The 24,836-nt window shown below is 53.3% G+C and overlaps 1 protein-coding gene across 4 annotated transcripts in view; it reads right to left on the minus strand.

Annotated features, from left to right (window-relative positions):
• The window catches only part of ARHGEF10L (Rho guanine nucleotide exchange factor 10 like), a 150,799-nt gene that overhangs the window by 95,102 nt on the left and 30,861 nt on the right, over positions 1-24,836 (minus strand). For 2 of the 4 annotated variants that reach the window (XM_064493999.1, XM_031464188.2), the window contains exon 2: positions 5,920-5,995. In XM_064493999.1, the coding sequence (XP_064350069.1) occupies positions 5,920-5,953 (34 nt within the window). In that variant the 5' untranslated portion in view covers positions 5,954-5,995. Of the gene's footprint in view, positions 1-5,919; positions 5,996-6,226; positions 6,409-22,209; positions 22,263-24,836 lie in introns of those variants that run through there. The other 2 variants (XM_064494000.1, XM_064494001.1) reach the window with 2 other exon arrangements.

Here is a 24,836-nt window from a genome sequence, read left to right on the forward strand (position 1 = left end):
TATGTGGATAAGGAATGTCACCTGCCATATCAGTAAACAAAGGATGTTGCAGCCATCAGGTCATCAGCCACTGCAGCCCCGCCCCATCCCCCCACCCCTGCAACATGCACCCTGAGGGGACTCAGGATGGGAAAGAACAGGCTACTGGCCCCAGATAGCTAAGGTGCGTATCAAAGGAATGATTTCAATGAGTCCAGACTCTTGTATCTTCCCATACACAGAAAAGCACCAAACTCATTAACTTGAGGTGTCCATTTTCTTTAATTACCAGTAATCTTTTGATGTTCTGACTACGTGGATTTTGTTGCAAAAACTCCTTTATATCCCGGCTCCTCTCTGACCTCTTCAGAGCGGTCCCTCAGAGCTATCTGAGAGGCTGTCTCCTGGACTTAAGTCCTCAGTAAGTCTGTTAGATAAAACAGAATTCTCAATTTTCAGGTTGTGCCTTTTTTTTTTCCAGTTGACATGTAGAACTCAGAAACTTTCATTAAACAAGTGAAGAAATGGATTCTCTATGCTAAAAGGCGTAACAGGCCCTCCGCTTCCAACCCATTTCACCAAGCTGCAGTCCCCCAGCCTCCTTCCCTAGGAGGCTTCTTTCCTAGAATCTGAGCCACCTCAAGTGTTCATTAAGCCCAACTTCCTACCTCATGCAAACCCGCTCCAAAACCCAAGGACAGTGTGGCCTGGTTTTCAGTCTGCAAAGCTGACCACACCTCCCTGGGCTGCCCTGAGCAATCATGTCACAGCTCACATCATACAATTTATAGCATGAGCTTTGGGCCCAGCTGGTCCTGTCTGAACTTTGGGTTTTTCCTCTGTAATCTGGAGAATAAAACAGCACCTTACTCATAAGGCTGGTAAGCACATGACCCGAGATGTGGGTCAGGGTTTCTCAGCCTCAGCACTTCTGACACTGGGGCTGCGCGGTCTCTGTGGTGAGGGCACTACAGGATGTGTACCCACGATGTACCCTCCAGCTATGACAACCAAAAATGTCTGCAGACATTGCCAGATGTCCCCTGGGGGACAAAACTGCCCCTGGTTGAGAACTGCTGGGGTAGATGGAGCACTTGGCATAGTGCCTGGTGTCTGTGTTACACAATGACATCTGCTGTTGTAATCACTGTCCCCTCCCAGCCCCAGATCCTCAAAGTCAGGACTGTCTAGTCCACGTCTGTGGGCCCAGCCCCAGCAGGCGTACACAGATGGATAAGTAAATAAGTGGGTGGGGAGGTGGATGGAGCAGAGAGACAGCTGGACAGACCCACAGCTGGACAGATGGACATACCTGATTCTAGGAGTCTCTCTGATTAGAAAGATCCCATCCCTCCCCCACAGTGACCCGGGGCTTCCAGAGCAGAACATTTTAGCTGCAAATGTATCTAATTCAAGAAGCCCCTTCCTCAGCTGCTTGACTGCAGCAGAACCCAGAGCTTGCCGTCCGTCCCCGATTCCTCTGGCGGGTGACAACCAGATCAAGGCCACTGAGGTAGGGGTCCAGCCCCTCTTCCTGGGAGCTTCGGGGCCCCCACAGGCCAACATCGGCAGGGGTGGACTCCTCTGGGCAGTGATGTGGGCTGCGGTACAAGCTCCTTCCCCAGACGAGGATAAACAGACTCTGGCTAAGATGCACCCAACGTGGCTCCTTGTTTAAGCCTCACGACCACTCTCATTTTGTACGAGGCCACAGAGGTTTTGAGAGGTGAAGTGATGCACCCACAGGCATACAGCCAATAAGTGGGGAGCTGGATTTGAACCCAGATTGGCCTTAGTTCCCATTCTATACTCTCCACTAAGCCCTACTGCCTCCTGGAAGTCACTTGAGCCCCTGAACTCTTGGGCCTGGATGGGGACACTTGGCTTCGTGATGATGAATTAACAAAGGAAATCCAGGAGTTGAGTCAGAAGCCAAATCAGCAGTTTTCAAATCACAGTTCTCATGAAATCAATTACAGGGTTCCCAGGCAGCATTTTGTTTTGTTTATGAATTGTTTACTTGAAATATTTTTAATGTTTAATTATAATAGTAATAAAATCACATTTAGTATTACTTTTGATATTGTTTTCAACAATTCTGGTTTGGATCTGTAGAGCTTTATCTATACAGAATCAAACATGCATGTGTGTAGAATCTTCAACTGTTCTCCCCTCGCTGACTCAGCTCCAGTCACACCAGTCTCCTTGCAGGACTGTGAATGTGCCAGCTCTGCTCCTGCCTCAGGACCTTTGCATGTTCAGTTCAAGTCTCCGCCCTGTTCTCACCTCCTTCAGGTCTTTATCATATGTCATCTCCCAGCGAGGCTGCCACGGCCACAACTGCCCACAGTGACACCCTGAGGCTCCCTATCTGCCTTGCCTGCTTTATTTTCCCCTGTGGCCCTTATCAGCACGTGACACGTTGTATGTTTTATTTATTTTACTGGCTGTCTCCTCTACTAGAACATAAGCTCCCTGAGGGCGGGCATTCTTGTCTGATTCACTCACGATCGTATCCCCAGCATATGGTACTGTGCCCAGCATATGGTAGGCACACAATAAGTGTTGAACACACACACGTGTTGTTGGGACTATGGGTTACAGTTTTAAAACTTTAAAAAATTCTTAAGTAAGGGACAAAGTCTGTGCCCACTATTTCTAGGCTACCAGATACAGACCTATCCTGGCCAAGGGGGCTTTAGTGCCCGTGGTCCTGCCCACTTGAATCTGCGCAGCAGACAGTAAGGGAGGGTTCCCTTTGCCCATGGCCAGTATCAACAGAGTCACTACCGTGCCACAGTCAGACCACCTGGGTTCAGACTCCCAGTTTTCCCACTGACTGGCTGTGTGAGTGTCAAGTTAAATTCAGCCCTCCAAGCTGCCATTTCCTGATCTGCAGAATGAGGACAATAATAGTAACTACCTCACAAGGTTGTTGGGAGGATGGAGTGAATTAACACACATGAAAGCACCCAGTGCGAGGTCTGTGCTCACTAAATGTCAGCTCTCCTTACAATGATGACTCTACTCATGGTCACTGTCATTGTATCATCATTATCTCCATCCTTATTACTATTATTATTGCCTTGAGTCACAGCCCAGCCCCTGACCCTGGGTGAGATGGAGAGGCCTTCCCTCTTCACAGGCCAGGCCCAGCCCCAGGCGACCCAGCCCCTCAGGCTGTGTCCAGGGACTTTGGGTACTTCTGCATCGCCTCTCTTTAAGAGTTCAAACAGCCTCAGTTAGCCCATCCATCAACACAGTCCTGCCTGCATCCAAGGAATTGTTCCCAGCAACCCCTGGGCCAGGAGGTCCAAGCAGAAGACATTGTTCCTTAATGGTAAGGAGCTCACTTTGGAGTAAGGCAGGCAGATACAACAAGAGGAAAACATAAAACCCAAGAGACTGAGCTGGTGCTGAAAGACAGGATGGGGCTTATGCTCGCTGGGGCCTCGCCATGGCTTTGGGCACAAGGCTGCCCCCACACAGAGCTTTCAAGGGCGAGCACCAGTCTGACAGGCTCAGGTTGGGGGAGGTATTCCAGGCTGAGGCCACAGCAGGAGCAGAGTACAAACAAGGAGCAGCGGGGTGGAAGGGAAGACATGAGCAAGGATGACGGAGTTAAAAGACAGCTAACGAGGCATTTGGGGGAATTTGAATTTATTTGTTAAGATGATGCGAAGCTCTCAAAGGATCAGAAAGTGGCAAAGAGCCCGGTTCAACCAGATGACACTAGCCTGCAATATCAGATACACCTAGAACAATGAATGTTTGTCAAATGTTTGCTGAAGGGAACCGAATTGATTTCGTCATAAAATAACTTTGCTCACAGTTTGCCTGTCTGGCCCCTTGCTGTGTGGGAGAAAGGGTGCAGGGTGCCTATAACAGCATGGGCAGTGCGCTGGGGGCATCCTGGGACCCACAGCCACAGCCGTGACTCAGGAAATGCCCTGATCCCCAAGGCTCCGTTCCCAGGATCCGGTGACCCGGGCAATTAGACAGGGCTCCTTATCAGAAAGAAAACTCGGGAGGCCCATCCCTGGATAATTGAGAGCCGAACTGAGCCGTTCCCACCCATCTAGACAGGTGGCAGCAGGGGAGCTGAGCACACATGCTGTTCCCGGACACGCCTCATCCTCGGGAGAGCCAATCCCAGCGAGTCCAGGAGGCCAGGACCCAGGAGGCCACCCTATGCTATGGAGAAGGTGGGCCCACCATGCTGGCCCCCTACTCGTGGCAGAATAACACAGAGGCTCAGCGGGGAAGAGTCTCCTCCTCGGGCTCAGAGCAGAGTGCATGAAGCCCGTCCCGCCAACACCCAGTGATAACAGCTCCCGCACGTCGAGTGATTGGCTACCACACGCCAGGGCCCTGCTTGTATTTAAACCTTGCAACAACACAGGAGGGCGTGTCATCAGCCCCATGTTTTGTAGGTGATGAAACTGAGCCAGAGAGACACCAAGTCACTCAACTGAGCTCACAGGGGCAGTGGTGGGGCTGGGCTGGAGGAACAGCCCTTGCTCAATACCATTCTGCTAACTGCTGCCCCCAGAAAAGAACAAGAGGACAATAGAGATACGAAACCACGTGTCCCCTTGCCTCCTCGCTACTCTCTCTTCCATAATCGGCATTTCTTCCTGCGGCCTGCCGCCACATTATTGATAACTCTGCTATTGTACAGTTTATCACCATTACTCTACCTGACTGCAGTAAGCAAAGTTAAATGTTAGACGGACTCTCCAGGAGCCCAGGGCTTGGGGAGGTGGGCATTTCTGCATACTGCTGGCAGAGTATAATTTGGCAACGTGCATAAAGAGCCCTGAAATGTTGATGAAATGTAGCAGTCAGCACTCCTAAGACTCTCTTCTATGAGAATAATCAGACTGAGCTATGAGGGTAGTCATTTCAATGCTATGTATGACAGTGAAGAAGTTAGAAATAATCTGATTGTTAACATTAATGAGAGGGCTGCACAAATCTTGGTGAATCCAAAAGATGGCAAACTGTGCAGCCACTAAAACAAAAATGTTTTCAAATAATATTTGGTGACATAGGGGAATGTTTCACGATATCTTGTTAAATATAAAAAGTAGAACCCATAACTAAACTAATAGTAGCTTAATAGTAGTCAGCTTTGGGGAGCAGAATTATGGCTTACTCTTAATTTCTTATATATATTTGTATTTTTCAATTTTTCTATGAGCATATATTGCTTTCATGATCAAGGTAAAGACAACCAATAAATGTTATTTTAAAAGGAAAAAAAAGAAAGAACAAGAGGACGAGAAGCTGGGCCCAGTGAGAGAAGCGGCCTTGTGTCCAGCTCCTCCAGGGCAGGGCCTCGATTCTACCTTCAGCGTCCGAGGCCCCACCGTTAGGGTGGCCAGATAAAAATACAGGACATCAAATTGAATTTCAGATAAAAGACAAGACTTTTTTTTAGCATAAGTATGGGGGAGGGTTGGCTTTTGGCTTTTGGGTTTTTTGGTTGTTGTTTTTTGTTTTGTTTTTTATTCTTTGCTAACTCTGGCAACCCCATCACTGCCAGATGACCTGACCTTGGCACCTTAGCAGGTGGTGATGGGCAGCCCAGCCCCTTCCCCTTGGACCCAGCTCCCTATTCTCAATTCATAAGCTTTACCCTCAAGCCCACCTCAGTCCCCAGAGTGGCTCTGCTCATCTCCTAGGGAGACACCTGCAGAATCAACGCTTGCCTGGAGCCTGTGCTGTAAGGAGGAAATTATTATTTCCCTGTTGTAGACGAGGACCCTGAGTTGGGGGAGGAAGGGTGAGGTCACTTGCCCAAGGGCACACAGCTCACCACCAGCAGGGCCGGATTCACACCCAGGGTCCGCCTGCTCCAAAGCCAGTGGCCCTCTGCCAGCCCCCATGTTCGCGGCCTGTTCAGTGGCGAGCTGAGCAGGAACCCGGGTACCATACCTATGGCAGCCTGTGGAGGACGGGAGGAAGCCATCGACAAGGTGCAGCTCAGACCCGCACCGTCCCAGCTGCTCGCCTGTGGAAAGAAGGCCGGAAGTCTAATTAGATGGTGTTCAAGGCCGAAGTTTCCAGCCACAGAGAGGGGTCACTGGCTTGCGACCTGCCCACCAGCTCTCACACAACTTTGGGAGCACAGGACAGTTCCAGAAAGGGCCCAGCCCCCACCCTCATAAATCATTAACCCAGAGAAAAACCAGCAGCTGCAGAACTATAACCCATCTCCCCTGAAGGCCCTGCTGCCACGGACCTTCCTCTGCCCAATGCCAAGGATCCTCAGGAGCCTGGTGGGTCCAGCGAGAATTACAGGTGGGTCCCCTCAGTCTCACAGGTGAAGCTCCAGCCTCAGGGGCCAGGATCAGGATCAGCCCCCGGGTTCCAGAGGCTGGATCACACGTGGCCAGGACATTTCCTCCTCCTGGTTGCCCAGCAACCACAGGTGCCCTCAGGTCCAGCCCCTCTCACTGCCCCCGCCCCCACAGCCCCACTGAAGGCCAATCACTCCTTGTCTCTCCCTGTGCTGCCCACACAAGGTTGGCCGCTGGGAAGGGGCCACCAGGCCATGGCACGTGGGTGTGAGGGAGGAACAGAGCAGCAGAGAGGCAGATGGCTCGAGATGGGGGCAGAAGACCAAATGCTCAGAGCAGCCTCTCCTGGCCTCGCAGTGGAGGCTCCTGCAACCAAGAGGCCAGTGCCTCCACTGGGCTTCCTGGGCCCTGGGACCAACCTTGCCAGATGTCCCCTGCCAAGCAGTGAGGGAAAGGGTTCTCCCTACTCCCTATTCACACCCCAATTCTGAGCGAGAGGTGGTCCTGCTAGATTTCCCTGGGAAGGAGAGAAAGCACAGAGACCTCCTTTCTAATCAGCCCCTACCACAAACTGGCTGCGCACCTGTTTTCCTTTTCAATTCTAAAGCCTTTATTTTTATTAGCTGGCTTCCTCAATAAAAACAGAATGCATGTAAGTGGCAGTTAATTAATAACAGCAAACATCCATGCAGTGCCTCCTGTATCTCAGACACTATTCTAAGTACTTTACAAACATGAACATCTATTAATCCAAATTATAAGAAAGTGAGGCCCAGAGTGGTTAAGTAAATGGCCTGAGATCACACAGCTAGCAAGCGGCAAAGCCAGGGTATGAACTCAGGCCATGGGCCCCAGTGTGTGCTCATTAAGTAACCACTGTGCTCTGCTGTCTCTCAAATTCCAAACAATACACAGGGTGTACAACAAAAAGTAAGTCTCCCAAATACCCCAAGAGTGACCACCATTACTGGTTTCTTATCAGTCTTTCCAGAACTATGCCATGTATGTCCCGGCTTGTATACCTGTATATCCACCTTGTTCTATACAGGAGGAAGCACCCTCCACCCACTGTGCTGTAACCACCTTTTTTTGCTTAAGAATCTCCATGGTCTGCAGGGTGGGAATAGCTCAGTGGTAGAGTGCATGGTTCAATCCCCAGTACGTCCATCAAAAACAAACAATCTCTGTGATAATTTCAGAACAGTACTTAGAAATTAATCTCACTTTTTAATGGCTGCATAATATTCTGGGGAGTAGGATATACCGTAACTGACATCATCCCTATCAGCACACTGAGGTTGTTTCCGGGCTTTGGTGTTATAAACCATCCTCCATTCACAGGGCCTTGAGCAAATGGATGCGTGAACCTGTGAGGTACATTCCTAGACAAGGATCTGCTGGGTAATTGAGAGAATTACATTTTTCACTTTCACTGAATGCAAAATTGCTCTCCACTAAGTGTGTGTCTGTGCCTTTTAGCCTCACACCGAAAACTCTCAGCAAAGGGTTGAGGAAAGCAAACTAAAATGTCTGCAAATCCCTTTGCAAGCTGAAAAATCAAACAGCAGCTGCACAGCAGTTCCTCTGCAGGTCCGTCCTCCCTGTGGGCTCACTCAGAAACACTTCAGAAGGAGCAAGGAGACTTATACCCATTTTGCAGGAAGAAAAAGGGAGGCACCGAGCCCAGGCTTCTGTGCAACCTGCTCATTAAACACAATTTTCTGATCATGCAGAAACCCAGCATCCTTCCCTTTAGGCCAGAAAGTCCAATGTCCTCCTGTTTTTCCTCATCTTCAGGGATAATTCCTGCCCTCACCTCCAAGCCCAAAGCTTTCCCCAGAAAGGAAGAGAGATACGAATACTTAAGGAGTCAGAAGCTTTATTTGCATTATTATTATTATTATTATTATTATTATTATTATTATTATTATTATTATTATTATTATTAATTAGTAAATGAGGAAACCAAGGCTTAGAGAAGTAACGATTTGCCCAAGGTCACAGAGGCAAGGGAATAAGTTGACAACACCAGGGTTCAACCTGGGAGCATTGACCTCAAACCCTAGTCTCACTCCTTTAATCACACGGCCTCCCTGGACTTCAGGGCTGGAATCTGGGAGGCATCTGCTGCAGACTAATCTGGGGTAGTGAGGTCCCCAGGCAAGGACACAGGTCAGCAAGTCCCATGCACACCCACAGGCCTGTGGCCACTGTTTTGTACACATACGCCCCACGTCTTAGAAGGATATGAGCGAGGGAGTAGGGATGGCTCAGAGCAGCCCAATGCCCCTGCTAGAGAGCCTAATGGCACAACAGTGAGGAAAGAGTTCAGGGCTACCTGATACCACCTAGGTCCCACCACTCAGTAGCTATAATACCTTGGATGAGTTACTGAACCCCCATCTCTGGGCCTCAGTTTACTCATCTGCAAAATGGGGGTTTAAAAGTATCCACCTCACAGAGTTTTTTGTTGGTTGGTTTGTTTGTTTTTAACTAAGAGTTAATACAAGTAAAGCTCTTGAAAGGGTCCCTGGGACACACTAGTCTACAGCTGTCAACACCCAGGGCACAGGCTCTGATGACTGTTAGAGCAGGCAGATAACAAGATATGAGCAGAGAATGGGAGATCCAGGCCAAATGGCAGGAATTGGGCAAAAAATGGGAGGGCAGGAAACCATACATCATGTGAACAATGAGGGTCCTTGAGTGGACAGAGTAAAGCAGGACCCTGCCCCTCTGATAAGAGATCACACATTTTGGGGTGACAAATGTCCTGGAGGCAGACAAAGAAAGGTGAGAAAAGGCAGGAATCTCCAGTATCTGAATGTAACCTTTTGCTCATTATGCCCTCATTACAATAAAATTAGCCTTGCAGATTAGAAGTACCCATCATGCACCAATGCCATGACACTTCCAGTCCAGACTAAATAAAGACAAAAATCCCTCCTCCCCTCAGGAAGGTGGAACTAGGATGAAAATCAGGGAATACGACCCCAAACCCTTCCCTCCCCAATGAATATTCTGCCCATTCATTTTACACTCTCTGTAGCTAACTTGCCAAGAAACTCAGCACAGCTGCTCACCTGAGCCTGCCCACTCTCCCCTCGACAGTGTGCAGTCTATCCCTTAATAAATCCCTGCTTCAATTTCTTAACGTCCACGTTCCATCTCTGAATTCTTTCTGCGATAAGACAAGAAACAATGCCCAGGCTCCACCTTGGGAGACAGAGACCCAGGCTGAATCTCCGAGCCTCAGTGTCCTCATCTGTTAAATGGGGGTCCTGCTACCTGGCCCACAGGACTCCCAAGGGCATCCATGAGATCAACCACAAAGCCCCAGCAGGCTTGGCCAGTGCCAAGATGCCGGTCCTTGCCATGTTACTACCAAAATGGGAAACAGCAAATGGGACCACGTGTCTGGATTCCACATCCCAGGAGTGTAAGAGACCCTGGTGGATGCTCAAAGAGGAACCCCCAGGGTTTCAAGCTATGGGGATCTGAGGGCAGCCTGGTCCACCTGCAGGCTGGGCTATGTCTCGCCCTCTCCCCTCCGCCTCTCGGAGCTTGGGGCTAGATCTCTGTAAAGTGGGCCTGACAGCACCCACCCACATGATGCCCTGGGCTGCTCCAGCCAGGAGCCAGGGCATAGGTATGAACTCGCTAAGCAAACAGGTGGGGTTGCTCAGCTATTTCCTTTTTTATTGTTTTTTTAATGTCTTCCTTGAGGCTTGCATGGTCTGGAGGCTTTCACGGTGGGAGTCTGAGCCAGAGGAAATGCAGTGTGGTGCTTCAGAAATAAGTCTCTCTCTTCCGGAACCTTCCTGCCACGGCGGTCTCTGGCAAAAGAGGCAGACTGGCTGGTGGAGGAGTCGACTGAAAACCAAGAGAGGACCAGCTGAGCACAGAACTCTCTACACTCTACTTCCGACTGTGTTTTTAAAGTGCCGAGAGGAAAAGGACCGGAGGAAACTCACCGAGGAATAGGAACAGTGTTTGCTTGGGTGGCAGGGTTGCAGGAGATTTTCTTTTGACCTTCTTTCAATTTTTCTGAATTTTGCTGATCTTCTACAGTGGGCGGCATAAGGAGGGAAGATGGAAATAAGGGTTCTCGTTTTGAAAAAGAGAACGAAAGCAAAAGGTCAGACCAGACAGCAGCTGCACGGCAGCGCTGCTCCTGCTTTGCGGATGTGGAAAGTGAGTCCAAAGGAGGGGAAGGGACTTGACGCCACGGCAGGGGCTGAAAGCGTGGGATCTGTCGCTAGATCTGAGTTCAAATCCCAGCTCTGCCACTTGTCGCTGTAACTATTGACATCCTTCTCCCCAGCGCCCGCCTCGCAGGGGTCCTGTGCTGTGGTGCATGCGGCTGCTTCCCGCACAGCAAGATCTCAGCGTGCAGCGGCCACAGTTGTCACAGCGATGTTAGCAGCACTCCACGTGGGTGGTGGGAGACTTTCTTCTCTTGGGGCTCATCTCTCTAAAAATGACCGCCAAGCCTGGGCGGCAGGCAGAACCCCTGAACAGTGCTCTTCCCACTACACGGCAGAGAATGGCTGACAGGAAGCTGTGCGTCTCAAACCCAATCAGACAGGGCTAGGAGCAAAGGAGCGAGGGAGGGAGTCCCCAGTTCCAGGTGTGCCCCAGAAGGTCAAGTTCAGTGACCAGGACCACCCAAGAGCAGCCAGAATCGGCCCTTCCCTCCCCTCCCCTCATCGGCAGTCCTGCTCACCACAGCAGGTGTCTTCCTGGCTCTGATTTAATCAAGTGCTTATCAGTTCCCCCTTCCTCTAGAGTTCAAGGTCCATCCAGCCCAGAGGCCCAGCAAGAAACCCTCTTCCAGCTGGCAAGCCTCACCTGGCCACGAGGCGCACTCCTTCCTGGGCCACCTCCCACCTCCCACCTCCCACTTAGTTGAGTGGTCCCATCAATTCCCCTGGAATGAGGCCTGGAGAAATATACTGGGAAGGCTCCTGAAAGTCAGGGAAGCTGCCCAAGGCAGGCTAGGAGTCTGAGGACAGGGAAGGCTGGGGAGGGGAGGGTGGGCAGGGGTCCAGGCAGGCAGGCGGTCCCAGAAGGTGGGGGAGCACAGGTGCTGGCCCACTCAAGTCGGGCAGCCTGGCTAGAGGAAGCATAAATGCCGCCCCATCCTGCACAGAGGAAAACAAGGAACAGCTTCTGGTCCAGGCATCCAACTCCGACTCAGACCTCAGAGGCACCATGTCCATCTCCTGCAAGCCAGGAAAAAAGTACGGGATGGGGGCAACCCAGAGGTGTGGGCTGGTCAGGACCCAAGATCCTCGTGGAACGATCGATACCCTCCGAGAGGCCTCTCTCACTCTCAGCCCTTGTCAGACGTGTGCCTGGCCAACCCATCCCCACCTCTGCTGCTGCAGTGACTCTTCCACAACGCACACCTTCGGACGCTTCCTCGCCACCTTGGGAATGAAGTGCAGGGCCTAAGCAAGGCCCTCACTGACTCAACCCTCCACCTCCCCATCGGCTTCTGGTCTCAGCAGCTCCCCCGCCTGGCCTGACTGCTCCAGCCCTCACGAAGGGCTTCAGGCCCATCACTGCGCAGATCTACTCTGTATCTCTGGGCCTTTGCTCAGGCTGTTTGTTCCCTCCGCCGAGAGTTCTCTCTCTCTCTCTTAGAACCAGCAAGCCAACTCCTACTCAACCCTCAAAACCCAGACCCCTCTTCTCTGTGAGGCCTCCCTAGACCCATCTCATGCAATGGTTGCCAAGCCTGGTTTAAAAAATACATAAGTCCCAGGTCCACGATTCTGATTCAGCAGCTCATGGGTGCAGCTGGAGAAAGTCTATTTTCAAAGACACAGGTGATGCAGGGACACCCACAGCGCCTATGAGAACTGTCTCCCTCCCTAGACTGAGCTTTCCGTCTGTGTCTGGAGCACTAGCTCACAGGCCAGACCACAGCTGCTGGGCTCCACCGAATTAAGCCCAGAGGCTGAGACCCCAAGAGCCTGAAAACTTCATCTGCTTAGGATCCACTCACTGAGGAACCTCTGAGGCTGGGGTGTCCCTGGGCCTGGGGTGGCTGCGGGTACGGGGCTTCCAATCCAGGGGAAGGAGGGGCACGGGCCCAGTTGGGAACCTTAGCCCCCCAGGTATCCTCTGCCCTGCCCAGAAAGACCAGGACCAGGAGGAAGAGGAGGAGCTGCAAGCTGGATGGAGAGTCTGGCCAAGAAGAGGGACCTGCAGCCCCTGTGTGCAGGGTGGCAGCTCTGCCCTGAGTCCCTTAGTGCACAGGGCCCCCTGCTGCTGACTCTGGAGGGGGATGGCTCCAGGGGCTCCTTAGGCAAAAAGACACAGGCAGAGCCATAGCAAGGGGATTACATCCAGAACTGAGAGTTCTGGAAAGAGAGAGGCGAAATGCCTGGACAGGGCTCAGCCTGGGGCTGGAGAGACCAGCTTTACATGCTCCATCTGCCGCTCTCCAGTGGCGAGACCTCAGGAAGTTACTCACTGTCTCTGTGCTTCCTGTCCTCATTGGTCAGATGCAGACGTCAGTGGAATGAGGTCTGACAATGCCACTGGGTTCTTAATAAATGTTAGTTCCCTTCCCAGAGCTCCTGCCATTCCTTGAGGACAGTGTTGCTCCATTCTACAGATTGCTCAACTAAGTCTGGGCTGACCATCCACCTGAATACCAGCCCTGACCTTCATGACCCTCATCATCCTTGAGATCACAAGATTAATGTCACTGAAATGATAACAGCTGGCATCTTCTAAGCGCTGCCAGGCACCAAACCCCCCGCCGAGTATTTGTCACTGCTTGTCTAATTCCCACAGCAGATGAGGACCACGAGGCTTGGAAGACTGAGGGACGTTCCCAAGGCCACGCAGCTGCTGAGCAGGGTCCCTAGGCTGTGAGCTGGGACAGCCAGGAGGGACCCTCAGGCTGGTCCTCACAGGGTGCCAGCACCTGGGTAAAGAAGTGGTGGGTGAGCGCACAGGTGAGTGGGGGGAGCAGCCTCCCAGAGGGAGCCCGACAGACAACAGGGCCAGCTCCTCTCACTGCCCACTAGGCGCCAGGCCACTCAGTGAGCTTCCTGAGGTGGGAAGGGGGAGGGAGGCTCTGAGAGGAGGGCCCTCCTGCTGCGGGCAGGGGTGAGGCTGGCCGATGGCTGAAGCCTCAGACAATGGCAGCTCTGTCCCTGCCTAGAGTAGGCGTCCCCTCTCGAGACCCCCACTGACCCCTTAGGTAAGCCCTTGGTCAATGATCCCTGGCAGAACAGGTCAGGAGAGGATCCCCACCCCCAACCCCAAAGGAGGCCTCTGGGCAGAGGAGCCCACCCGCTCCTGGCAGAAGGGACCCCTGGGGGCTGTTGCTAGGAAACCAGAGCCAGCCTGGAGAAGCTGCTGGACCCCGGGGGAAGGGGGTGCTGCCAGAACAGCCCCCAGCCCCTCCTCCTGCTCCTTCAAGTCCCCAGGCACATTAACCCCTTTGTCCCCAGCGATCCAGTCCAGGCAGGAGGCCCCAGGCTGAAGGGTCAGGCAAAAAAATGCCAGTTGGAGGGTCCCATATTATCAGCCGCATCCTGGGTGGCCCACGCGATGGGGCCCCACTGCACACACACCCAGAAACCAGAAAAGGACAGCAAGGACTGTGCCACCTACCTCATCCACAGTGGAAACCAGGGGCCTCACCTTTGCCTACACGGCCCTACAAGATGCGGTCCCCTCACGACCTCCCTGACTTCAGATCCCACCTCTCTCCCCACAGCTTTTCTACTCTAGTCACAACGACCACCCACCATGCAGTTCCTCAAATGCCCTACCTCAGGGCCTTTGCACTTGCTGTTTCCGCCACCTGGAATAATCTTCCCCCAGATACACATATAGATGGCTCCCTCGCCTCCTTCAGGGCTCTGCTCAGAGGTCACTATGTCAGAGAGGCCTTTTCCAACCACCCTCTTCAGAACAACACACACGTATCACCATCACTCTCCTGCTGATCCTGTTTTCCCTGTCCTCGTAGCATTTAACACCCGTGGGCATCTGTATATTTTAGTTGTTTATACCGGTTTCCTCCTATCAGAATGTAGACATTGTCACTTAAGTTTATTGCTCCATCCACAGCCATGGAACAGTGCCTGGCACACAGCAGACCTCAACACACACGTGCTGAATGAACGAAGAGATGCTAGTTCACAACAGCCCCAGGGTCAGTCCCACCCCCACCAGCAGCGGAGGGGAGAAGGCGGCTAGGGCCCGGGTGGGGGGGTCCCTCAGTCCTGGGGCTGTGCCTCCTACTGTCTGAAGTCAGCCTGCATCCAGGACGGCTCCTCCCAGAAGCACTTCACAGAGTCACTGCCGAGCGGTCCAAGAGGCGGTTCCCCCAAACCAGTTTGGGAGGAGGTCTGGGGCCCCTGCCAGGGTGTGATCAGAAGAGGGGCAGGGCACGGTGGGAGGAAGGACTTGGACTATTTCACAAGCTCGCTCCCCAAAAGACCACATTCTTGCTCTGGCGAGTCAGAAGCATGTGTCCAGGAGAGGGGACAAGACCCCAAAGCCCCAGCGGCTGCCACACTTGGCCGCTCTGGCAGGCAGGTGCACCACTGTCTCTCCTGCTCGGGCAGGTGAGGGACCTTGGCACACACCCACATTTCCAGGGAAGGAACCCCTAGCTGGCAGGCCACAGAGAGTGGAGACGGCTTCCCTTTCAAAGCCCACAAGGGTTCAGTCTGGCTCCAGTCTCTTCTTCTGGCTGAAGCTCTGCCTCTGTCAGGGAGGGGGCCATCCACTGGGTCCCACAAGAGAGATCTGGGCAGAAAGAAATAACCTTTGCAAAACTCAAGCTAAAAATAGCTCAGCCCACTCAGCTAAGGCTGGGCAAGCTGGCTGGGCAAGCTGGCTGGGCAGCATCTGAGGTCTCCTGAAACGCAAGCCCTGCGTGGAGCCCTTGGGGACCCAGAGGCCTCAGCCCCGAGGCCTAGTACTTAAGATCAAACCACCCCCTTAACAACGTGGCACCCTCGCCCAGGGAAGACGTGTCATTCCAGCTGCTCCCCGTCCTCAGCACCTGCAAGGGAGGGACAGAAATGCCTGTCCTCCAAAGGGGGACAAAGGGGTGGGGCATCCAATTTACAAAGGAGGAAACTGAGGCTCAGAGAGGTAGAGAGATTTGTCCACAGTCCAGAAGTTTATCAAGGGCAGATCCATGAGTAAGCCCCAGGTGGAGAGGTCGGTCCAGTCTCCCCTGTACCTGACTGCCTCTCCCTCTACAGGCCAAGGGATCCAGCCCGTTCTCTTGCAATTAACCTCACACCTCTGAGAAGATGCTGCCTTGGGTTCTGGGAAGCAGGCAGAGGAGAGTGGGCTGGAGGGGCTGTGGGGAGAGAGTAGAGGTTCCAACCATGAAATAGATTTGCCTTGAATCCTGCTGTTCTGGGTGGAGTCAGATCCTGGACTATGACCCCACAGGGAACCAGTCCTCTTTTATTATCAGTTTTGGCAAGAGCTGAACCGGTGCTCATCAACCCTGTAATTGGACTCATGAGGGACCGGGGAACTGGATGCCGCCCACAGGCAGGTTCTACAGAGAATTCCTACCCTCCCTCCTCACAGTCCTTCTGCCCTTGGCACTGAAACCTCACCAGGAGCTGTGAGCTATGAGCCCACCTCTGCCTACACCCAGCTGCCCAGCGGAAAATGGGGGGCCCACAGCACTCAGGGTGCCCCCACTCTGAAGCAGTCTCTGGTCCTGTGGGGTGTGTCCCTCGGGTACCCCATTTTTGCCACCATCGTGCCCCAGGTTTGGTTGTTAGGAGAGTAAGCTCTGCCATCAAACCTGGTTGGGTTCCAGCTCTCCACTTACTCACTGGGACACAAAGGTGTTATTTCACTGTTCTGATCCCTGGTTCTCTCCTTCGTAGGAAAACTCTTAAGAATTCCCAATGTATAGGGTTGTTATAAGCATTAAATAAGATCATAATTTACATAAAATGCCTCCCTGAGAACCTGAAACACAGTAGGTGCTCAATAAATGTTTGTTTAATGAATGAACGAATGAGTGAATGACCATCTCCTTCTAACTGAACAGCAGCTCCGCCTACAAGAGGGGTGGGGGGTGTCCCAGGTAGAGCTGAGCAGTCTCAGAGCCCTCCCCATCACTGCCCTCTGGAGCCTTTCTGGGTCAGTGAAAGCCAGGTTAGAGGGGGACAGCCTCTCCTGCAGCACCTGACCATACAGTGCCCCCGACTCAGGGGTAGGGCTGCCCACTGCCACGCTCTGGGACAGCCACCAGCCTGACCTGGCCCTGAAGCTAACACTCAGCTATGTGAGATCCCCAAAGCCTCCACTGGCCTCCTGCCCCTTTTAAAGTCAAGATTCCAGGGAAGGAGTCACAGTCAGAAAAGGGGAGGACCCCAGGAAGAGGCAGTGATGCTGAGCTCTCTTAATTGGTATGAAACGCAGCGTCAATGACCAAACTCAGCGCCTGGTGCCAGGGAGATGTTCCAGTTGCCTGAATTCGTGCGGTCAGGCAGAGGTGGGGCCTCGCAGCTGGCTGCAGATATGGCCCTTACGTAAAGCACCCTGGCTGGAGAATCAGCCCTAGGGGGAGTTGCAAATATCAGGATGCTCCATTTCCTTGCTTGAACTCAAATGTACTCAGCTAAGTTCAGGGTCAGCGACCCCTCTCCAGGCAGCAAACTTACAGGGACCCCCAGCCTGCCCCCGACTGTCACTTGACACCGCATCAGGAGCATCGTCCAGTGACCTGTGGAAAGAGACAGGCCTGGGAAGGCAGAATCCAGGGCTCTCTTTCCTGCCAGCAGCCAGCACACCGAACATGTGCTTAAAAATGCTAGACGGAGGGGCAGGTGCACGCACGGACCACCGCACAGTCCCTGCCGCGGCTGAGCCTTTCCCAGGTTCATCTGACGTCTGTCCTGTGGCCAAGGTCTTGGTCTGAGTACGGAGACACCATCTCCTTTCACCTTACGGTGCAAACCAGGAAGTGAGAGATAAAGGTCACATCCTCCACACATGTGCCATGAATGTCAGAACTGAGGTCTCCAGGCCCCCCTGCCTCATTCTGGGGACTTAACAGCACTCAAGGGGAGGGCAGAAAAGCCAGTCTTTATCTCTGGATCCATCCAACAACAGCCCTTAATTGTTCCACAAATATTTATTGAGCATGACTGTATGCCAAGTACCATGCAAGGTTCTGGAGACTTGGTTCCTGCCCTCCTGAAGTCCACAGTGCCCCAGGGAGGCAGACGCTAAACAATTACACAAGTCCATACATCGTTACAAACCAGGACACACACTATGAGGTGAGGGAGGACACCAGGGCTTAACTGAGACTGAGGCGGACAAATGTTCCAAGCCAACTCTCCCAGGACCAATGCTGGTCCCGTGTGCTCCACGTACTCATTAGATGACCTGCCCTCCATTGTAACCACACAGAGCGAGGGGACATAAGACCTGGCGATGGCCCCATTAATTTTGCCAGAGGCTCTGGCTCTGCGAGGCCTGGGCCAAGGCACACAACTGCTCCGGCCTCCAAGGGCCCTCCCACCTCCCAATGGACATTTGCATTTTATGCCAAACCAGATTCCGCAGGCACCCAAGGAAGACAGGATGTTGTGGGCACTTTTTTCCTCTTTTGCTTTTTTTGGAGGGAGTATTGGATTCCAAATTTTCCATTCCATCTTGATTTACACAATTACGGTTTTACTGATCCATCTAAGGCAGTGGTTCTCAATCGGGGGTGACTTTGTCCCCCTGGGGACATTTGGCAACGTCTGGAGACATTTTGGTTGTCACAACTGGGGGAGAGGGGGATGTTAGTGGCATGTAGGGGGTGAAGGCCAGGGATTCTACGCACATGCTACAGTGCACAGCACAGCCCCACAACAGAGAACTATCCGGCTCAAGGGCCGACTGTGCCAAAGTGGAAAAACCTCTGTTCTTGGGGCATCTGGTCGACTCCTTTGAGGATCCAGAGCAGGCACTGGCTTGTTGATGCAGGGTAGTGTTACTGTTATTAGTCACAGGGATACAAAGACCAAAGTTGTTGCCACTGGTCTCCATGGCAGATAAATACCAGGCTACAAGTCTCTAAAGAAAGTGCATTATGCTCTGGCTACTTGTTTCCGCGGATCTCCCCACTAGACTGGGGACAGAGATCACAACCTGCTTCCCCGTGTGCCTCCACCACCTGGGGTAGCATCTGGAATACAGGAAGTGGGGGCGAGGGCAGGAAGGAGGGAGACAGGGCAGACTGTAACCTCTTCAGAGCGGGGGCCACGTCTTCTGCCTCTCGTGTCCTCAGCACCAGGCACCGTTCCTGGCATCCAGCAGCTGTCTCTCAGTTCATGAATAAACAACCAGATCGTGAGCTCTCCAGGGCCAGGGCTGTCCCGGCTCCACTCTGATCCCCGAGCCTCGTGCGCGGCTCAACCCTCAACACTTATCCATCAGGCATCTCCAGCGTGCTGGGCACCAGGCTGGGCCCGCTGGGCTGGCGCAGGGCTAAGAGAGACAGACACAGCCACAGTCCAGCAGGGGAAGGTGAACTGAATGGGGACCTAAAGTAAACAGCAGGCAGTGCTTCTGTGGGGGAGACCTGGAGGCCCGTGGGAACTCCTGCGGGTGGCCCTGAACTTAGATGGGGGGAGCGTCAGCTAATGCTCCTTGACACAGTGAGCAAAAGCATGAATTGTTCATCATTGCAAGGCCTGGGGCACGGTAGCAATGAGAACACATGAGCAGGAGAGAGGGAGGGAGGGAGGAAGGGAGAAAGGGGGCTTCCGATGGGAGTCAGGGGTCCCTACGCTGCCATTTCTCATATCTCCCTGGTGACCTGGCCCAAGTACTCACTCATCCACGAAAGCAGTACTGAGTGGGTGGTATCTAGGGCCTGGCATTGGGCACAGAAAAAAGGCAACAGCTCCGCGGGTTGCCCAGTGCCCCCAAGGAGAGAGTGCGTCACAAGGCCTAACATTTATTAACTGCTTAATTAAATGCCCAGAGCCATTCCAAGCCCTGTACTCCTACAATTACTTTAACCTTTACAACAACCCTCTGAGAGCGGAACTACTATCATCCCCATTTTACAGATTAGGAAACAGAAGTACAGAGAGGGTAAGAAAATTGCTCAGGGTCACACAGTCAATACATGGGGAAACTGGGATTTGATCCCAGGCCAGCTGGCTGCAGGGCTGTGTCTTGAACCCCTATGGGATTTGCACCTTCAGACCTCAGCCACTAGCCAGTTACCCATCTGCTGGGCTCCTGGGCTGCCTGGGAAATGCTCAGGTGAGCAGATGGGACCATGAGGGCCCTACTCATGGGGAGCTGATGGGACAGGGCCCCTGAGGGGCAGCACATCAGGAGGAGAACTTAGGGGACCAGCAAAGTGCTCTGGCCCAGGGCCCCCAGCGAAGGTTCGAGTTGCACTGCCCCCAACAAAGACTCAACCAGCAGCCCCTCCTGGGGCAGCTGAATGCACACATATTACACGTCTCTGGCCAGTCTCATCCGGAACCACCTAGGAGCTGAGAACAGGTACATATCCCTGTGAACACGGAGGATTCACCCATGCCAACCCAGCCACCACCCTGCAGCAGACCCCCAGGCAGGATCTGCCCGAGATTCAGGCCCCACTGTGCCAGATGTGTGCCAGACACTGCCTGAGCCAGCACCCTCCCCCCTGCCATGGCTGAGAAGATCATGATGGCAGATCAATCCCAGAAGAACCTCCGTAGGGCTGGCACTATCAAGTCCCCTCTTAACCTGGCTCCTTAAGAGGACACACACTGGGGACAGGGAGGAGGGTATAGCTCAGTGGTAGAGCACATGCTTAGCATGCACGAGGTCCTGGCTTCCACCCCCAGTACCTCCATTAAAAATAAATAAATAAAAATAAAAGGGCACCCGCTGATCAGAGCAGGAGCTAACAGCCAGGGTATCTACTGTGATTCGCAGAACCGGCCCTGCCACTGTTTGAGCCAAGCCATTTGTATTTTCCCACAAATGGTCACTCTCAGAAGAGGGGAATCTTTGAGAGGCTGAACTTCTTCTTGAGGAGCCCAGCAGATGGGTGGGTCAGAGCATCAGGTATGAAATCAGGCAGCCCTGACTCCAACTCCTGACCCCACAATCTAGCAAATGTGTGACTTGACCTCCATGAGCCTCAGTTTATTCATCTGCAAACTGGGTATAATGATACTTCTGGAACCCAATTAAGTACTTCATTCATTCATTCATTCAACCCATGTTTAGTAAGCACCCCTGTGAACCAAGCACTGTTCTCGGTGCTTGGGATACATCAGAGAACAAAAAAGGAAAAGCCTCCCGGCCCGAAGGAGCTTACTGAGCCCAGCCTTGTGACTGGCACAGAGTGGTGACTCCATATATGCCCCGCCTACACCCAAGCCTGAGTCATGTCCCACATCACGTTCACATATTTGAATTCCTCCTTTGGCAGAAGACTCACTTTCCCACGTTAGAAAGGTCTAAACCTGCCCTCATTTCATCCTCTGGAGTTTCTCAGAACAAGGCTCCTCCCTCCTGCACAGGACACCCATAAGCCTTCCCTCCTTCCCCGTGTCAATCACACCGTCACCAGGACGTTGTTCCAGACTGCCACTGCCCCTCTTATTAGTTCAACAAATGCTTCTTGGTGCCCACTCCGTGCCAGGGGGTGGACTGGAACATCACCTAGGTTGCAGTTCCCTCCTTGCCAAGGTCAGGGGGCACATGGAAACATGGCAGCTTCAGCTGACAGCCTCAGCTGACACTAACTCAAATCACCAGTGTGCACGGAAGATCAAGGTCGTCCCTCCGGAAGTAGGTTCTGTGCTTTCCTGCTAGTAAGCGTGAAATCAAAGCGATGGTAATTCACATGAAATCCCAGCTACTGCTCTCACCAGCTGGGAACCAAACCGAGGCTCACAACGATACTCTGAGCTTCTAGTAAAACCAGGAGCCATGTGTGGTGCCTCACGTGTTATTTCACAAGATCCCAATGCTTCGGGGTGGACAGCCAGGCCCCCGTGTGACTCCCCGCTCACTCTCCAGGCTCCTGGAGGACAGCAGCTGAATCTGTTCGCTGCTCTCCCCGAAACATCCAGCACCGACCCTGGCATCTAACAGGTGTTCAGTAAATGTGGGTTGCACTGAACTGAGTCAGAAAACTGAGGCTCAGAGAAGCAAAGCGACTTGCCCGAGGTCACATGGCTGGAGCGTGGGCAGTGAGCTGCAGACCCAGGTCTGCGCAGCTCCGATGTCCCCACTTGGCCTCCCTTTAAACTTTCCCACCTTTGAGCACCTGCAGTCCAGCAGCCATCTAACGGCAGCCCTCCCAGGACATGCTTCCTGGGGCAAAAAACATCGTCCTTCTAAGCCCCAAGAAAGGAGAGGTAAGCGCCGCCTGAGACCTTATTAGGGAAAAATAAAGACAGGAAAACCAAAAGCACCCTGGTGAAAGAAGGGCCAGCCTGTGAGTCATGTGCCCCAGAATATTCCGTGCATAGCTGTCTCCGCGCAGGCAGAGAGGCCAGGGAGGCCCACAGCCCCAGGGACCTACCCCAGGTGGCTGACAGAGCAGCATCAGGACAGCGTGGGCCTGGGGCTGGAGGTCAGGCTGGCTCTGCCACCAACTCCTACCAGCACTGGACAAGTCACTACCTCTCCCAGGGTTCTGGTTTTCCCGGTCTGTGAAAACGGCCAAGGGCCACGCCGGGGCTGCCGCTGCCTACAGGACTGGAGGTTGGTGGATGGGGCCATGTAAAAGCCAGCATCTCCCTCTCTCCCCGACAAAGTTCAGCCCCACTTCCTACCCGCTCCATTGTGGGTAGGAAGGCCCCATTCTGCCCCACCTCCAGCTGCCTGCAGAACCACCCTATGGTACTCCTGGGCGGCTGGCATCCCTGGGGCAGCAGACTTCACTCACCTTACAGACCTGCTGGTCACTTTCAGCCTTAGAAGACTATCACCTGAAGGCCTGAGAAGGAAGTCAACTTTATACTAGTTTTGTAAACACCATCTGACTTCCTCCTCACGACGGCCCAATGAGGGAGCTACCAAGCCTGAGCCCAACGAAAGCACCTGCCCAGGATCACACAGCTAATAAGACCCAGGATTCAAACCCAGTCCTGAAGCTCCAAATCTGTGTTCTCTTCCTGCTCGTGGGTCAGCTCCCAGAGGATGGATCTGTGGCTGGGCCCTGGGTGTCCCCCGGGTGCCTCATACATGATATTCAAGAGGCTTGTTTGGTTGGCCAGATGGTTATTTCCCAACCCCCGCCCAGGTCCCAGGAGAATTTTGTACATTGCAAACAGGAAGAGCTCCCCGTGATGCTGCCCACGGCATCACTGCACAGATGGCCTGGGCTGGGTCCTGCCTGCCAGCCTGTCCCCACTTTGCAAAAGGGGAATCTGAGGCCCAGGCTCAGAGGAGCCAGAGAGCAAACCTCCGCATCAGTGCCCACAAGGCATCCTAGCATGGCCCTTCCAGCAGCGAGAAGACTGCGGGGGGCCTGGGGGCCTGGGGCGGGGAAAGCCTGGGCTTTGCAGGGAAACCCTCCTGGGTCCAACCCCAGGTCCACGTCATTAGCTGTGTAAACCTGAGCCAACCTCCTGCCCTCTCTGCCTCGGTTTCCTCCTCACTGTGAAATAGACACAGCAGCCCCCGAACCCCAGACGGTAATGGCAAATAAATGCAGTCACATGGAACAAATCGGGTGCCTTTTCTTCCCCTGGAAGGCACTCGCCTATCCTGGCCATCAGCTGGGCCGGGAGGCTCAGAACCTGGCAGTCGCCCAGGCAGCCAGCCCAAACAGGTTTACATTTGGAGCTAGATATCTGGGGTTAATATTTATCTGCTTGTGACCCCAATCTTCTGGGGCATCAGGCATGCCTGAGTCACTCAGCCCTGAGAATTCAAACCAAGCAGGGACATGAGGTGGGAGAGGTAGGGTGCTGGGTCCAGGACAGGTGTCAGGAACTCTGGTCTCTCCAGGGCACACAACCAGACTGGCTGGGGAAGGACAGTCCTTTCCCTGTGCCCTTATGCAACCCACCCCGCCACAGCACCCTGCTCTGAAGACCCCAGCCCCTGTCATATGATGATCCATTTCCACAGGATCTCGGAAACCAGTGAGGGCATGTGAAGGGGGAGGCTGGGACTAAGAGGAGCAGCCATACAGACATGAGGCCCCAGATTCTGTGGGCTGTGGAGGTGACCATCCACACCACTCTTACCAGATGAAGATTTCACTCCACCTGTTAAGACCCACGTTTTCGGATTTCAGTAATAAGGCCAGTGCAGAGAAGGGACCACCAGATTCAGCGCTCCTCCCAGCAACCCTTCGGGGTATCAATCCCCATTGCACAGATGAGAAACCCGAGCTTGGAGCCTGAGTCAGCCTGCCAAGGTCAAAGGTAGAGGTGGGATCCCAACCAGGTCTTCTGGCTCCAATCACCCCAGCACAGCTGCCACCAAAGCACCACATTTCAGCTAACGTTTATCAGGTGCTTCCCAGGTGCCAGGCACTGCTCTGAGTGCTTTACCCTCGACAACTCTTTTAATCGGTCCAAGAAGATGAGGGAGAAGCTGGTATTATTCCATTTGAACTGAAACACAGGGAGGCTGAGACACTTGCCTCAGGACACATAGCTGACAAGAGTCAGAAGTGAGAGTCAAAACTAGGCCGATTCCCGAGGCCAAAGGTCTTAGCCACCCCTGCATCTTGGCACACCCCCTGCCCCCCCCCCCACCCTCTCCTCCTCACCCACCGATGGAGGCAGAGCCCTTGGGTTGCAGGAGAGACCCACTATTGGAAAGGAGCCATGGGCTCAATGAGGTTCCAGAGACGCAATGGCTCTGATCCGCACAAAGAGAGCTGAAGGCTGGGGAAGCTGAGGAAGGTGAGAGCTGGGGCCCCTCCATTCTCCACCTTCCAGCCGAGGAAGCCTGAGCTTCAGGAGCAGAAGAGGCTCCCCAACCTGCCCCAGCCACAATGACCTGCCTTGCCCAGGACAAGACCCTTCCTTGGCCTGGAAGCCGGGCCCTACCTACATTTTGAGCTTCATACAAGCCGACTTCAGGGAAATCTTGCATGATGAAGCCCACTGGGAGAGGCTGCCACTTGCCCCTCCGAGCAACTAACACTCTGGACTGGAATCATTTGCTTTGTTTTCTGACTCCCGCATCAGACTATGAGTTCCTTGAGGGCAGGGACAATGCTTTTCATCTCTGTCTCTCCAGTACCCAGTGCAGTCTTCAGCACACGGCAGAGATTCAAGAGTGATGGGTGGATGGGTAGGTGGGTGAGTGGATGGATCAATGGATGGATAGGTAGATGGGTGGATTAGTGGATATATGGATGGATGGATGGATGGATGGATGGGTGGATGAATAAGTGAATGAACAAATGACAGGAGTCTATAAGCAGTGACCAGAGGCCACTGGGCTCAGGGTTCTACTTCAATCTGGAATTTACTGGAGCTCAGCTATCCAGGATCCCAGCTTCGCCCCAGGTATTTAGTTTGACCCAACCAATTTCTAGACACGCACCTC

Source organism: Camelus dromedarius, chromosome 14, assembly GCF_036321535.1.
Source record: "Camelus dromedarius isolate mCamDro1 chromosome 14, mCamDro1.pat, whole genome shotgun sequence".
NCBI classification, from domain to species: Eukaryota; Metazoa; Chordata; class Mammalia; order Artiodactyla; family Camelidae; genus Camelus; species Camelus dromedarius.